Source organism: Labeo rohita, chromosome 10 (assembly GCF_022985175.1).
Source record: "Labeo rohita strain BAU-BD-2019 chromosome 10, IGBB_LRoh.1.0, whole genome shotgun sequence".
NCBI lineage: Eukaryota > Metazoa > Chordata > Actinopteri > Cypriniformes > Cyprinidae > Labeo > Labeo rohita.
The window spans coordinates 28,707,293-28,725,443 of NC_066878.1; the positions used below are offsets into that span (position 1 = coordinate 28,707,293).

At 33.1% G+C, this 18,151-nt stretch overlaps 1 protein-coding gene across 1 annotated transcript; it reads right to left on the bottom strand.

Annotated features, from left to right (window-relative positions):
• Positions 1 to 12,359: 12,359 nt before the first annotated feature.
• Positions 12,360 to 16,922, bottom strand: plk2a (polo-like kinase 2a (Drosophila)). Its single transcript, XM_051121330.1, has 14 exons — positions 16,676 to 16,922; positions 16,310 to 16,417; positions 16,112 to 16,228; positions 15,898 to 16,027; positions 15,613 to 15,796; positions 15,327 to 15,525; positions 15,087 to 15,234; positions 14,909 to 15,003; positions 14,692 to 14,827; positions 14,521 to 14,601; positions 14,275 to 14,434; positions 14,065 to 14,194; positions 13,085 to 13,195; positions 12,360 to 12,999 (listed from the first exon to the last, which is right to left on the bottom strand). Exons 1-14 carry the CDS (start codon positions 16,898 to 16,900, stop codon positions 12,808 to 12,810), a joined length of 2,016 nt encoding a protein of 671 aa, XP_050977287.1. The 5' UTR covers positions 16,901 to 16,922; the 3' UTR covers positions 12,360 to 12,807.
• Positions 16,923 to 18,151: the final 1,229 nt, after the last annotated feature.

Below are 18,151 nucleotides of genomic sequence, written 5' to 3' on the forward strand. Positions count from 1 at the left end.
AAAAAACTCATGTGACCCGGGACCACAAAACCATTCATGAAATTTGAAACTGAGATTTATACACTATCTGAAAGCTGAATAAATAAGCTTTCCATTAATGCATGTTCTGGAATCTGAGGATGCAAAAAAATCAAAATATTTAGAAAAATCAACTTTACAATTTTTATATATTTACGGTGGGAAATGTAAAAAATATCTTCATGGAACATGATCTTTACTTAATATTCTAATGATTTTTGGCATAAAAGAAAAATCGATAATTTTGACCCATTAATTTATTGATCAGTTTTTTTCATTGTTCGAAACTCCCTCCTCATGTGATGGATTTCCCCGTTTCCATTTTTTACATGCTTTGATTTGGATGTCTGTAGAGAAAACTGTAATGTGAGATGGGATGATGTAGAGCCTTATGAGAATTTGACCATAAATAAAAAGATAAATAAATCATTATTTCTAATATTGGCTTTTACTCCCTCCCTCCCAGAGCTTATTTATTGAGCTGTTTGTGCCCCGTGGGTCCCCAGATGTGTTTGGAAACCCTATCCAGGCGTAAATACATATCTAGAAGAAAATCAATGTTTTAATAATCTCTTTGCAGATTATATTACATGAACAACTCACTTCTGCAGCACATGATAGATGCCTTTGGGTGACTAGGGCTTGAAATCTAGACAGCAAGCCAACTTAATTGTATATTTGCATTCATGAACTCTCAGCCTATTCTTCAAAGTGCATCTTTTCTCAGGAGGGTCGTGTAAATCAATCCCAGCATCAAACAGATCTCATCCTGAAGGCAAACCATCAGCTTTATGGAAAGCAAAGGCGCGTTATTGTATAGTATGAAATTTCACATTGCTGTCTGCCACGCTGGATGCTCTTCTGTCCGTCTCTTTAAACCCTCTCCAGCTGCACAAACATCTCTCCCCAGTAAAAACACATCTGTTTAATTAGGGTGGCAAACCTACAGTGAACCCCGAGATCAGAAATGCAGAGGACTGTGAATCTGTGAATAACAGGTATGTTGTGAAGTTTCACAGAGCGACTGAGTGCTTATGAATTTAAACAGAACATTGTGTGCAATGTACAGAACAATCTGTGAAATAACCCAGAGGAACATTTCTTTACTTATAGTTTGCTTGTATGCCCTTTTCTTTTTTTTTTTTTTTTTTTTTTTATAGGAATAATTCACCCAAAAATGAACAAATCCTGAGAATGTACTCATCCTCAGGTCATCCAAGACATAGATGAGTTTTTCTTCATCAGAACAGATTTGGAGAGATTTAGCATTCACTTGCTCACCAATAGATCCTTTGCAGTGAGTGGGTGCCGTCAGAATGAGAGTCCAAACAGCTGATAAAATCCACAAGTAATCCACACCACTCCAGTCAATCAATTAATGCATGTGAAGCTGCGTGTTTGTAAGAAACAAATCCATCGTTAAGACATTTTTTAACTTCAAATGTATTCATGCAAATTGCATCTGGCTAAAATATCCATAATCCATAATAATGTTTCCTCCAGTGAAAAATTCATCTCGTCTCAATCAGGAGAGAAATCTGCACAGATCAAGCACTGTTTACAAGCCAAAACCAAAGTCCAAAACAGCTCTAAACAAATATGTAGGGCCCTATGATTTCCGTGATGCAGAAAACGCGAACAGAATCACGGAATCCAGTCATAAAAAGGAATTTACTGTAAAACAGGGAATATCACAGAATTTATAAAAGTTTGGATGAATAAGTCAACAGTAGGTCATTACACTTAAATCGCAATATGGACTAGTAGCGGAGAGTAAATAATAAATAAATAATTAAAACAATTCAAGATTGTACACTCAGGTTTTGAAACATTTGATGAAACTTAAATTTAAAAGAAAAAATGTAATTTTTTTTGCAAAGATTAATGACAAAATATGTTTGCATGTATATTTCATAAAAACAAGAGGAACACAAAAAATCTAGCTTGTATTACTTTTGACCCACCCGTGTGTTACCTTCTTCCCAACCAACGGGGTCGAAAGTAACAAGTCGACTTGCTTTTTGATTAATAACATGTAATTTAACCATTTAAAAAAAGAGTCCAGCAAAATTTACATGGACAAAATGGAATCCAGAAAAATTAAAATGGAAAAAACGGAATTTGGGAAAAAAATAAAATAAAATGGAATTTGGGAAAAAATAGAACCCTAAAGATGTGGTGTATTCTGATGTGAGAGGACAACAGGAAATTTACTTTTTCACCAGAGGAAGTGTTATTTTGAATTATGAGTTCATACTTTGGTCAGAAATTACAGTTCAAGGTTAAATGTCTTGACGATGAGTTTGTTTCTTACAAATACACAGCTTTTCACTTTACAAGATGTTAATTGATGGACTGGAGTGGTGTGGATTATTGTGATGTTTTTATCAGCTGTTTGGACTCTCGTTCTGACGGCACCCATTCACTGCAGAGGATCCATTGGTGAGCAAGTGACGGAATGCTACATTTCCCCGATTCTGCTGAAGAAACAAACTCATCTACATCTTGGATGGCCTGAGGATACATTTTCAGCAATTATAACAAAGTATAACCTTGCTTCGTTTAAAATTCTTTAAAGGAAATAAAAATAGTCTTAAATGAGAGAATATTTTTACTCAGTAAGAGTATAGAGCTATAAAATAATAGCAGCTCAGATAATTTTTCCTTGACTTTGGATTGCAGAATTTAGCATTTTGGCAAATTTTAGTACTGTTTTAGACATTATTGTGATCTGTTCTGAGAATTTTTTAATATTCTAGGAGTGTTTTTCACACTCCTAGAAACATCCGAGAGGCTGAAAAGAAGAATGAGTTTCAAGTGAAACTTGATATTCAGTAAGAAAAACTGCAGGGACTTGATTTCATCAATCAACAATTGACTAGATGGTGACTCAGGAATCACATTAAGAAGGAAAATTGATTTGTATGTCAAGTTTAAGCAAAAGTATCCATTTGCTTTATTTAATTTAATTTCTGTTTGTCAGGGAGAAACAATCCAATTTTTTTATGTATTAATTTGTTTTGGTATGAGAAACCAACATGAAAGTCTAGCAACAGAAGTGTTTTTGTATTTTCTCAGCACTCATTTTTGTGTGCATCTATTAAGATTAAGATTGCTTTTTGTATGCATTTCTCATTTTCTTTCAATTTCGAAAATCATTATTCTATTTCTTCCAACTATACAAGACTGCGCTGATGTTTTAGTCAGCCAAGTTATTGATTTGTGCCTTCTTGTTTAGCTTCCTCACAGACCATTAGGTCAAATGTAAAGATTTATATTTTCATAACAACGTGCAAAGAGTACGAACGTGTTCGAATGCTCCTTTGAAAGCTCTTTTGTGTCAGTGAAATCTTCACTCCTCCACAACCACAAGCCCGCTATTCTGCACACGCGAGCTACTCCAGAAGCCCCATTGTGTGGCAATGTACATTGCATACAGTACCGGTTGTGTTGCAACAATTGTCTGCATTGTGTTTGCTTCTCTAGGTAACACACAGACACTGAGAGCAGTGTTCATGCTGTACATACTGTCTGCTACGCTGAGCTGCATCAGCAGTGATTTCCTCAGAAATGAAGGCATGCAGACATCGCAATTTGCCTTGTCTGGTTTATAGAAAACTTGCAACAAAATCCTTATTCTCAGTTTTAACCCTGTAAAGTTTAAACTTTCAGTCAGACGACAGAAGGCATGTAGTAGGTTGTATGCAACAGGTTTTTCAGCCAATTTTTGGTCATGTTAATAATTTAGATGCTTAGCAAATTGTGTATCAAATACAGTAGCAAAACATTATAGCATTTGAATTCCCTACTGCCCCAGGAGATAAAAGTGTCAACGTCAGCTTCAAAGCAATTTTTACTTTTTATTATTAAAATACTACTACTAATGCTAATTATAATTATTATTAAAATTTTTTTACCCAGTTTCTTTTGTATCTTGAACTGAAATGAATTGCCTTCATAATCTCATGAATTGAGATCTCTTCTGAAACTCTAGAGGAGATTAAGGCTCTTTTTCTAAGGCGAAACATCAGGCCTGTAAGCAATGTTAAATAGACTGTTGTTTGTGATTTTTATTTCCTGTAGTACTAGATGCAGTAAATCCTGATGTATGTGGGTAAAAGGTGGAATATTGTACAAGTGAATGTCAAATTTTTTCTTACTTGACAATGTCAAGTAAGAAAATCTGTGAGAAAAAGCCGTCAGGTGTGTTGAGGAATGTCAGGTGTGGTCGTGTTGAGGAAACCGGGCGGATGGAAGATATGTGTTAATTTCCCACTGTGCCAAACGGCATGAATGAACTCGTTGCAAAGCCGCAAATATGCAGTAAACAGCATTTCTGTTGAGGTTTCCTCTGTTTGTTCACTTCCTCAAAGGCAAAGCGTTGTAATTAACAACGTTTGTAAAGTCAGTATTATGCATGCATCATGTTTGTCATACAAAATTTGATTTACTCTGATTGTTTAACGAAATTAAAAAAAATTGTGACTTTTTTGCATTGTAATAATGAGAATTGAGGTGAAGGCATGGTGAAACATGCACCATTAGTACTTGGTTCTCAGTATACATATGCAGATGACTCCAAGACCATGATGAATCTTCTTACAGAGGAGAGGTTGAAGTGCTGGATCTCTGATGCAGTCACAATACAACCTGGAGCTAAACACACTCAAGACTGTAGAGATAATAGCAGACTTGAGGAAAAACCAGGAGAGGCTGCACAGCCACTGCAGCGGACTGTTATGATTTCTGTGCATTACATCTAGAGACAAAATCAGTTTCCCCCCAGGCTATCTCCACCTTAAATAGCTAGCATACCAATTGCTATCAGCATGTTTTTATAATTCAGTAAGCTTAAGGTGTTTATGCATGCTGAGTGTTAGATAGATACTATGTAAACAATTTTTTTTTTTATTTATACCATTGGATATACAGTACATAGCGTGCACATTTGTACAAATGTCTTCTGATTCTAGATGTATATTACTTTATTGTTCTTAATTTTCTTTTTTTATACTTAATCCAACTTTAGATATTATTTCTACCCTTTTGTGTTATATATGTGCATTTACAGTATGCATGTATGCATGTACCCAGAGCTCCTGGTAACTAAAATTCAGATACTGAAACAGTTTGCTCAGCTTTTATTTTATTTTATTTTATTTTATTATTTGTTTTAATTAGCAGTATATTAAAAAAATTGTCTGTCTGTTATATTCCTCCTTTTACAATATTGACGCATCAGTCATTTATTATTTTTATTATTATTATTATTATTATTAATAAAATACTTATTAATAATTAAAATACTACCAATACTACTAATTACTATCAATTTATAAAAGTTATTGTCATTTTAGTGCATAATACAAATTATTATTATTATTATTATTATTATTATTAATATTAAAATATTTTGTAAATCTTATTATTGACATTTTAGTGCGTAATACAAATACTAATAATAATAATAATAATAATAATAACAATTCTTATTATTCTTCTTATACTACTAATAAAATATTATTAATTTTCATAAATGTTTTGGTATTTTAGTGCGTAATACAAATGATTGTAATTTTTATTATTAAAATATTTTGTAAAAGTTATTATTGACATTTTAGTGCATAATAGAAGTAATAATAATAATACAAATTATTAGTGATTTTCAATACAAGTTGTTATTATTATTATTATTATTATTATTATTATTATGATCAAAATAATATTTTCACATTTTTATTTAATATTATTATTATTATTATTATTATTATTGTTGTTGTTAATAATTTGTAAATGCTATTGTTGATATTTTAGTGTAGAATACAAATAATCATAATAATTTTAAAATACTACAACTAATAATAATGCTAATAATAATTATTGTTAAAATATATAAATGTTTATTAGTATTTTAGTGCATAATGCAAATTATGTATTGACATTTTAGTGCATAATATGAATAATAATATAAAATATAAAATATTATTATTATTATCATTATGCTAATATTATTATTAATATTCATAAATGTTTTGGTATTTTAGTGCATAATTTTTATTATTATTATTATTATTATTATTATTATTATCAAAATAATAATATTTTTTATTTTAAATATTGTTGTTAATAAAATTTGTAAATATTATTGAGAATTATAATAATTAAAATACTACTACTAATAATAATGATAATTATTATTATTAAAATGTGTAAATGTTATTGGTATTTTATTGCATGATGCAAATTATTTTTATTATTATTAAAATAATATTACATTTTATTTATTTATTTATTTATTTATTTATTTATTATTATTATTATTATTATTATTATTATTAATAAAATAATGTGTGAATGTTATCATTGATATTTTAGTGTATAATACTACTACTACTACTACTACTACTACTACTACTACTACTACTACTACTACTGTAATGTACAAATGTTATTGGTATTTTAATGCATAATACTAATGGTTGTTGTTGTTGTTATTATTGGTAACATATTACAGTAAGGTTCATTAGCTAATTCTTCTACAGTATTTATTTCTTTTAGTTAATGTAATTTCAGCATTTACTAAGCATTATTAAAACCAAAAGTTGTGTTTGCTAACGTTAGTTAAAGCACTGTGAATTAACATGAACAAACAATGAACGACTGTATTTTTAACAACTAACATTAACAAAGATTAATAAATAGTGTAATAAATTTATTGTTCATTGTTCGTTCATGCTAATTAATACATTAATGTACATTAATGTAAATGACACCATATTGTAAACTGTTACCTTATTATTATTATTATTATTATTATTATTATTATTATTATTATTATTATTATAAAAATATTATGCAAATTGTCATAGTGCTCAAAAATCTTAATGGCCCTAAAATAGACTTTGGCTTATTTATCCTAAACTTAATTTCTTATTCTTTTTTTTTTTTTTTTTTTGCAACGTCTCCTACAGTTTAGTGCCATTCATTCTTTAGATACAAGCAGCTGCATTCACACGACTATCCTGTAAAGATCTCTCGACTTTCTGTGCTATTGATCGTGTGATTTTGAGCTAATGTGATTGTTCATGCAATATGAAATCTGTTGTGCACCGCCTTGACGAAACCCTCTAACTTGAATTTACTGAATCGAATTTCTCTGTGAAACGAAGCCTGTTTAGACACGTCAATGAAAGGCCGGAGTGGCTGCATTAGCCCTAAAAGCATCTCAGACTACTCTGCATGCAGTCGCCCTCTCCGTTCAAGACGGAAAAATCTGCGTCTGTTGTGGCTCAGATCTGACGTGTTGAGGTCTTGCATGGACAACAGATTCAGACACGGACAAGTACGTGAGAAACTGGGGCAAATGTGTGATGTGTCCGTGTAATGTAGGACACTTGGACACACTACTGAAGGATGCTGGATTTGCCAGCAGATTGGTGTTAAGTAATCGGGCGTGATTCATTGTCTTCACATGTTGTTTGCCATCTTTTGAGAAATAACATGGAAGAACTGTATCCTCATTTACCACACAATTCACTTGTTTAGATCAGGATGAGCTTCCTGTAACATGCTTTATGAACTGAATTGTTTTTATGCATGTGCAGTGCTGTACTCCATGTTTACAGTGTTAAGTTGTGGCTTAGATCCCTCAGAGTGAAATATGTGTTGACTGTTCATGCTGGAATGAAAGACATGAACCACATGAACACTATGTAGTAATACTGCATGTCTGGAGGTATTTGAGGTCTACAGTATGATGACATTATGGAAAACATGCTGTATACAGTAGCTCATAACCACTTATTGTAATCTAGCATTTGTGCATAGCTTTCTTTGTCCACACCTAAGGATGCAATTCTGCAAACAATTATATCTAATTATATCAGCGGCACTTAAGAGAGATTTCATTAAGAGAACTAGCACAGTGCATTTTCATTACAAGAACAAGCACCAATTTGCAGCTATAGCTACAGTTTTGATGTCAACAGATCTAAAGCAGAGTTGCTAGGTGTGTTCTTTTGTTTTGAAAAATCATTTAGTTTGTTGTGTTTCTTGATTTGCAATATTGAAGTGAATGTAATATTTCAGTTTGAGTATATAAGTATTATTATTCAAATAATGTATTTATTTATTATATTTTTATGCAAAGATCTAGTCATTTAATTTACGATGTTAAAGCATCAGTAATAATTTGTTGTTGTTGATAACAGTAATTTTAAATATTTTTATTTTAGTTTTACTACTACTACTACTACTACTACTACTACTACTACTACTACTACTACTACTACAAGTATTATTATTTATTTAATTTTTCATTCGTTCATTCAATTCTTTAATAACCTTTTAATTTTTTATTTAGAGAACTAGTTGTTTGCTTTACAATAAAGCATATGTAATTTTATTATTATTAATAACTATTAATGCTGTTGTCATTAATGATAATATACAATAAAATAACAACAAAAACTATTATTATTATTATTATTATTATTATTATTATTATTATTTTATATATATAATTTGTTGTTGTTAATGACAATATTAATAATTATTTATTTTAATTATTTTAATTTACTACTACTACTACTACTACGACTAGTATTATTATTTATAAATAATTTACAATTATTATTATTTCATTATTCATTCATTAATTTTTCTTTAATCACTTTTGTTTTTTGTTTTTGTTTTTTTATTATTATTATTATTATTATTATTATTATTATTATTATTATTATTATTATTATTATTATTATCACTGCTGCTGTTGTCATTAATGATAATAATAAATTGAAATAACAACTAAAATTATTAATATTCAAATGATGTATAAACATTATAGTTTATTATCATATTTGTTATCAATTATTATTGTTGGTTAAGTTTTTTTTTTTTTTTTCTCTCAAAGATCCAGTCATTTGTTTTACAATATTAAAGCATCAGTAATAACTGGTTGTTAATGATGATGACTATTTATTTATTTATTTATTTATTTATTTATTTATTTAATAATTGTGAATTATTTATTTTAATTATTTTATTTTAATCCTCCTACTACTGCTCTTAGTGTTATTATTTATTTTAATTTACAATTATTATTATTATTGAATTATTCATTCATTTAATTTTCTTATGACTTTATTACTAAGAGATCCAGTCATTTGTTCTTGTGTGCTGAAGGTCTGTGTAACAGCACAGATAATTGTCCTGGTCAATATCGGGGGCCGTGTACGTGTTATGTAACTCGAAAAGCGTTATTTTGTGAATTCCGCCTATTAAGTAATCTGGCATTGACTCAGACAAGACAAAATGGCCTACATTTCAAAGTGACAGATGATGCTAGAAAGAGACTCCAGGCGGCCAACTGTGGGGCTATACTGATCTTGGACAACAAACGCCTCTCTGTTCCTCGATTCTTTCCTCATCAGGGCCAAGAGAGACGACATACCAGCTGGCTTGATACTGACATGAAAAAATGAAAACTGAAGCTTGACATTATAACCGTGTGACATAAAGGCCCAATGTTCTTCCTTTCGCTTCTTTTCTTTTTTCCTATCCATTAAATACATATTCACATTGACTCTGGATTGCATCATGTGCCACCTCCTTGTACTGTAAATAAAAAAGCAAGCCAGCAATGGCCAGCATTGATTACTGTTTTCACAATGAGATTTGCTCCATAGATGGTTGCTATGGAGCCTTGGTTATTCCAAGATGAAATGTTTTTAACTTAAAAACAACTAGCTGGGTGATGGTTTCAGATACATGTTTGTCATACCGTATGTTCATATGCAGTGGTACAGGACTGTTCATCCAAAAAATGAACACAATAATAACAATTTTCCACCCTCGTGTTTTTCCTAACCCATGGCGTGCATGGAAACAAAAGCTGTTTCTTAGGATGACAGCTTCAGTCACCATTCACTGTTGTTATATGGAAAGATTCAATGAAATTGAATGGCAACTGACCTAACATCTTTAGTGCTTGAAAGCAATGAGAAATGGGGTGAAAACATGGTGAAACTGTATGAAAATAAATTTTACTGGGTCTAAAATATGCTTTGTTTTCGTAAACACTTCAGGACCAATTCTCACTATTCACTAGTTGCTTATTAGCATGTATATTACTAACATATTGGCTGTTTATTAGTACTTAGAAAGTACATATGACCATATTTTAGATCCCTTAAACGTCATAGTTAATAGTGAGATTTTATGCAAAATGTGTATTTTTATTTTTATTTTGTATGGTAAAATCTGGTTTAGAAAAGTTAAATAAATCCTTTGTGTTCCTTGATTTGCAGTATTGAAGTTTAATATAATATTTGAATTGGAACGTAAGTAGTATTGTTTAAATAATTTATAAGCATTATTATTTTTATTTATTACTGTTATTTAATTAGGTTTAAATATATATTTTTCATAATTTTAAATATTTATTCATTTAATTTTCTTTTTTAAAGCATCAGTAAAATTAGTTGTTATTGTTAGTGATAATAATAATTTAAAATAAAATTATTTATTTATTTTAATTTTGCTACTACTACTACTACTGCTGCTATTATTATTTATTATTATTATTATTATTATTATTATTATTTATTGTTATTTTAAATATATTTAAATATATATTTTTCATAATTGTAAATATTTAATTTTGTTTTTACTTTAATTTTTACTCAGAGAACTAGTCAGTTGCTTTACAATATTAAAGCACACATACTTTATTATTATTATTGCTGTTATTTGTTGTTGTTGTTGATAATTTTGTTTAACTATATATTTTTTAAAAATATATTTTAAAATATCAAAAAATTTATTTTAGTTACTTTACAGTTTTAAAGCATCAGTAAAAATTAGTTATTATTGTTAGTGTTAATAATAAAATTATTTATTTTAATTTTGCTACTACTACAACTACTACTGCTATTATTATTATTATTATTATTTATTGTTATTATTTATTGTTATTTAATTATATTTAAATGTATATTTGTCATAATTGTAAATATTTAATTTTCTTTTTACTTTAATTTTTACTCAGAGAACTAGTCAGTTGCTTTACAATATTAAAGCACACATACTTTATTATTATTATTATTATTGCTTTTTTTTTTTTTTTTTTTTTTTTTACTCAGAGATTGTCATTTACTTTACAATTTTAAAGCATCCGTAATAATTTATTATTGTTAATCATTTTTAATAATTGTTAAAAAAATTTTACTACTGCTAGTATTATTATTTATTTTAATTTACGATTATTATTGTTGTTGTTGTTATTTAGTTCATTCATTCATTCATTCCATTTTCTTTTAATAACTTTTATAATTTTTTTTTCTGAGCACGAGTCATCACTAAAACAATCTAAGTTTTAGTGACGTTCGTTCTTAAGCCACAAGAAGCTGCATTTACAAAAAATGGCTGGACTTTTTGATATTGATCATGAGATTTTGAGCTAATGTGATTATTCATGTTATATTAAGACACCAAAATTGAAGTCATACAGGTTTGGAATGACTTTAAAGTGAGGAAATGATTAAGATTTCATGTTTGAAGGATATTACAGTCATGGTTGTGTCCTAAACATGATTTTTCATGGTATTTGTTCTAAGGAACGGATTTAGTGTAGCTCACAGTCTATACAAGATGCAATTGTAAGCCATCTGTGTTCATACGCTTTTGGTTTGATTCATCGTGTAAACCTTTCATTTATCTTTTGTGCACGCTGTTTATCTTTAAATTACGACTAATTACAACAAATGAGTTAATTAGTGCATGATGATGAAAAGACCAACAATTTGTTGTCTGTCAGAGTGAAGGTGTAAAGCGTCATTATTTTTTTTTCACTTGACCCAAATGCAAAAAACTAAATGCTATTAAGTGGTTTTAAGCATTGCATTATAAAGTACAAAATCAAACCAAGTAGTGCATGTGAGGGCTTGACGGCGTAGCGTAGGGAGTTTGTGCTGGGCAGACAGTAGGTGGTGAAACAACACTCTTTTCATGTTTTTCTTCCCTTTTGTGAGCATAATGTGTGTTTTTGAAGTCGCTTCATTGAGCCCCTGGAGATTTACGTAATCGACTGCTTTGGCACTCAGATGTAGGGACAATGGGGGTAATTGCGCTTCAAAGAAGAAACAAAATACAACACCTCCACCATTATTATTCATCTTTAATCTTCATACACACATCAAGACAAGACAAACGCCGATTGCGGTTTTGCCACTGGCCTTGCATAATGACACCGTGATGGCCCGGGAGATTGACGTACAGTAAGGACAAAGCGCCAGTCATGATTATTGTAACGAACAATTAAATAACGTGTGCTCACACTGACGTAATTCTAAGATCGTCTTTATTAAATAAATAAATACTGAGTTCTTTCTGATAATAAGTTACGTCCATGGCATCGCAGGTCATGTCCACAGTGAAACGCAGCCCGGTTCTGGAAGAACCGAACGTGCAGAACTACAGCATCGGATCGTTTCGCTCTGCAGCCCGTGTCCTTAAACAGGAATGTTTTCACAGTTAAAATGAAATCTGCTCTCAAGAGAGCTACATCCAACCACCCTGCCTTGGTGAAACCTCCTTTCCTCACTGTTCGGCTTCAACAAAGCAAGATTTCTGCATTAAAAAAGAAACACCTAAACGCCTCTGGTTCCAGCCCAGCTCGGTTCAGTCCGTTCGCAAAACTCATAATCCATGACGTCTCCTCCCATCTTCGACACTCCCTCAAGCCTAAGTACTCCACATTCTTGTCCTTTTGAAGTATTCCAGTCTTTCGTTTCAGTTGCATCTCTGCAACAGCATGTTAAGTGCATAGTCCATGCGGCTGCGCAGGTCCGCCGAGCAGCCGGAAACGAGCAGGGTGCTGAGCCGCAGCGTGGTGGACACGCGGTCCTCGTTGATGTACGTCAGGAGGTATTCTTCACTCTGATTGCACAGGATGATCTTGGTGTGATCGTGGTAGAAGTTCACCTGCAGGAATAGCACGTGTTTAGCGATCAAGTAGCGAACAGTGTGCATGTTCTTGCATCCTGGAAGTACAAAAGCGAAGGCTTACCTGGAAAGTGCCATCGTTGAAGAGCATCATAAGTGCTCGATCAGATTTGAGCCACTGGAGAAGATACAATCTGGGTTTGCCTGCATCTGTTACGTTGGGTAAATCACCTCCCTGTTGAAGAAGAGCAAGTAGTAATCAGAAAATCTGATGGAGTCTGATAGAACTGCTTGAATTGACACTGACATTGTTTTTGAACTGAATTGAATAAACGTTGAACTGACTAGCTAAATAGCTAAATGACAACACTATTGTGTTCTGTAGAGCTGCTTATAGCTAAATTGAATTTCAGTGTCACATTAAATAAGGACAATACTTTTTTTTTTTTTTTTTTTTTTTTTTTTTTTTTTTTTTTTTTTAGAGCTTAGAATTTCTCATATGTGATCCTGGATCACAAAACCAGTCTTAAGGGTCAATTTGTTTAAATCAGGGTTCATACAGATAGTGTAAAATGAAATTCTATGTTACACTATCTGTACATCCATGTATGATGTATGGTTTGTTAGGACAGGACAATATTTGGTTGAGATGCAACTATTTGAATATCTGGAATCTGAGGGTGCAAAAAAAATCTAAATCTTGAGAAAATCACCTTTAAAGTTGTCCAAATGAAGTTCTTAGCAATGCATATTACTAATCAAAAATTAAGCTTTGATATATTTACAGTAGGAAATTGATAAAGTATCTTTATGGAACATGATCTTTACTTAATACCCTAATGATTTTTGGCATAAAAGAAAAATCGATCATTTTAACCCATACAATGTATTTTTGGCTATTGCTACAAAGATGCCCGTGCTACTTAAGACTGGTTTTGTGGTCCAAAATTTTGCATAACTGATTCTGTTTTTTTCCTGTTCAATACTGAAAAGCTGCTTTGAAACAATCGGTATTGTATAAAGCGCTATAAACAATGGTGATTTGACTTGATAGCATTCACAGCCCCCCATTCACACCCATTTCAACCAAGCGAGGACACTTACATCCATCAGATTCTCCTCCATGTAGTGAGCGAAGTATTTTAAGATGGTGACCTGGCCGACAAACTGCTCTGGGGCTTCGGTAGTGGAGAAGACTGAACATTGCCCCAGCTCTGCATAGTAATGCACCGTCCTAAAGGTCAAAAAGACACGTTAGTCTTCGAAAAATCAATGATTTTTAAGCTCAAAAGACATCTGAGATGTTCAACGTACTTTTTGTCCGACAGCAGGCTCATGTGTGTGCCGTTGTTGAAGAGAACGCCAACTGTGTGATCTGACAACTGGTAGCCAAAGCCGTACTTGTTGGAATAGTCCACCCACTTAGTCACCCACTGGAAGCTGCTGTTCACGCTCTCCTTTGAAATGTTATTAGCTGTGAATAAGAGATTGAAATGGATTATTAAAAGCGACTTTGCATTTGAGAAACAGATGGAGTTCAGACCGTTGCCAGATACGCACCTTCCGGCATGTTCTCCAGACAGCCTCGCAGTACTCGGGCCACGGTGTCCGCTACGCTTCCCATTGTGCTATCCTCAAGACCTGAAGACACAAAAACCACCAAACCCATTAGATATCACATTGAAACATCCACAAGCATCCTCACTTTGGTAAAAACGTGCCAGCTCTTACATTCGCTGCTGCTACTGCAGCTCCCGAGGGTTCCTCGCACTATCATTCGAATGCTGTCTTTAATGTGCTGTTTGCTGCTGGTGTCCTTCGTCGGGACAGCTGGTTTTCCGGCAGCTGGGATGGGGGGTTTACTATCCTGTGGGAAATTAAGGAATGTGGGGTTAGGTTACGGGCTTAAACGTTCAGCACAACTCTGACGAAGGATGAAAAAGCTCACCTCAAGAGTTTGCCTACAGGGTTGAGGGCTGATTGACGTTTTCCGGAGGTCAAGGCATAGTTTGTTTATGTCTTCCTCCTCCTTAGCTGGTTTATCTACAAGAAGCAAGACATTTATCAATCTGATTATGCAATTGAGGTAATGCAAAAATGGTTAAACTAGGGTTGAAAGTGCTTACGTTGAGTCTCCAAGTACTTGGCTTTGTCCTTCTTTCCACCAAACAGGGCGGCTGCGGCTTTCTTGAAGAAGCTTTTGGCAGGGCTTGTGTGGTGAAGGTCTGGGGCTGCATGGCAGCAGTTAGCAGACAGTCTGTCTGGTGTGAAACCCTGATATAAGCAGAAAAAAAATGAAGCTCAGTCAATATTTCATTGTGTGGGAACTCATAAAGACAGTTCAGTTTCCACAAAGAGACACACACCTGGCAGAAAAAGTCGTGCCGTAGGATATCATCGAGTTGTGGCCTGTCCGTTGGGTTTTTGGACAGCATGCTGCTGATGAGATGCTTGGCTTGGGGCGACAAAGATGACGGCATGGAGTATCGCGCTTCACGGATGCACCGGTACGTTTCTTTAAGATTAGTAGTCTCAAATGGAGGTCTTCCCAAAAGCATGGTATACCTGTTTGGATGCAAACGATCCATCGTAAATATGCATATCCATGACATTTGCATGAATTCCAATTGAAATCTTGGCCAACATACTTACATCACACAACCGAGAGCCCAAATGTCAGATTCACATCCATGCCCTTGCTTGTTGAGGACTTCAGGCGACAAGTAGTTTGGTGTTCCACATATCGTTCTTCTACGGTTCTCGACCGGCTCGAGCTTCGCAGCCAAACCAAAGTCTCCAACCTTGAGCTCCATAGACTCATTGATGAAAAAGTTACCTGGAAGAGCAACAGAATTAAATCCACGCATTTCACGGCTTTCAGTATTTTATCAGTTCATGCATTCGTTGCTGTATTTTAGGGTTTGAATGTATGCATACCTAGTTTCAGGTCTCTGTGGAGGATTTCTTGCTCGTGGAGATACTTCAACCCCGAGACGATCTGTCTTAGGTAGTACCGAACCTCCGGTTCTGTAAGCACCTTTCGGGCCTTAAGAATATGTGCTAGTGACTGAAGAACAAAAACACGTGTAAGCAACAATATTTCCTACAAGATCCATGTCATCACTTGAAGAAGGGCGTCAGTAGCACTCACCCGTCTGCTGCAGTATTCAAGTAGAATGTAGATATTATCTTTGTCCTCGAAATGGTGGTAGAAGTGAACGATGTGTTTGTGATGCAGGGCTCTGTGCAATTCGATTTCTCTGTCAATCTGTCAAAAGGTTGCAAGCTTAATAAACAGTTCAAGCAATGCAGACAAACAAAAATTTATGACAGCATGAAAGCAAGTTACCTTTTCCCTTTGGTGAGGTTTGGAAACACGCGTGTGTGGAATGATTTTGGCTGCATACATTTTGCCCGTGCTCAGATCTGTAAATTCATAGCATTTGGCAAAACCGCCCTGCAACAGAGACAGAGCATGCATTATTAGACAGTGACAAACTAGAGTATTACATATAAATACAATATGTTCAAGTGGTAATCTTTTATTGAAATGTATGCATAAGTGAACACAATACCAAGCTCAAAACAGAACAGCTGGTGCACTTTCAAATACACTTTATTGACTTTAATACCATATTACTGTACGAAATGGTGCTCCAAAAATACTATGGTATCACCATAGTACTTTTACATTAGTCAAATGTAAAATATTTACCTTGCCCAAAACTTTTCCTCTACAGTAACATTTCCCAGTGCCAGAATCCGTGATGATGCGTGACATTTCCTGCGTGGCATGAGCGTTATTATCCTCTAATTTCCCTCGTCTGCTCTCGGTGGGTCTGTGGTGTGTGTGTTCACACATCTTGCCGTTATTCACAGGCTGATGATGATGGTGGTGGTGGTGAGGGTGGTGGTGTGTTATAGTCCTGAGTATGTCCATGCTCGAGTCCCGACTGGGAGAAATCACCACAGAGCCTCGGTCTTATAGACGCGCTCGGTCGCTCCACCCAGTTATTTTATTTTCACCGGCGCGTCATGCGCGTTATGCGCGTTCACTGAACGCTGGAGCGAAGACTCGCGTCTCTAATCAGCGACTTGAACTGCAAAATCAGTGTTATGGTTTGACATGGAATATTTTATTCCTTTATACAGATCTGTAAAGCACAGTTGTAAAAACTTTCATTACATTTAATTTAAATATAATGCATAACTTTAACGTGCAAAAAGAAAACAAAATAATATTATTTCAGATTTTTCAATCATTCTTTATTATTCATGTATTCATTTTATATATATATATATATATATATATATATATATATATATACATACATACATACATATATATATACTTAAAACTCTCTGTATTGTACCACATACATTTTAATTTTCAGATTTTTACGCATTTTATTTACTAATTATTACTTTAATCAATCTGTCCATATAATTTTTTACAACATTTTGTATCTACAAGTTTGAGTAGGACATGCATGGGCATGTTTTAATAGACTGTATGTTACAGTAAAGCTCTCTAGCGCAACCATGTGGTGGATTTACACTAGTTTTAATGGATTTGAATGTGGTGCATGTATGACTCATACTATGACACTCCTGTTACACACTGACATTATACACATAACATTATTGATTTATATTGACAAGAAGCATTTAACCTATATACAGCATAATATGATCATATTTAGAGTCTAAAATATAGAAATAAGATACATGTACTTGTGGTTTTATCATCATTTCCCCCACATATTTACTTAATGTCAAGTCTAATGCATATGTTTTGTGTTTTTGTTTTTGTCTTTATAACAGCTGGTCTTGTAAGATGCACTCAGAATCGAACAGTATGGTTATGGTGAACTTCTGTAACCTCCTTTATTCAAGGAAACGGCCATTCACAGTCTCACAGGCAAATGAAGGTAACCCATATTACACAATGCATTGCTTTTTTGAAGTGTTTTTTAGAAAGAGTGGGGAAAATGTTTACTTTTGCTTTGGATCGGCTGAAGTGTGTTGATGTTTTTCTGTGGTTCTGAGAAGGCTGGTTTTAATGTCCTGAAATATAAAGTGTTTACATGCTGAACTCAGTTATTTATAGTTAAATTCAACAGGTAAACATTTATAGTGATTGCATGCAAACAATGCAGATTCAAAGCGTGGGCATTATAAAACACTTAAC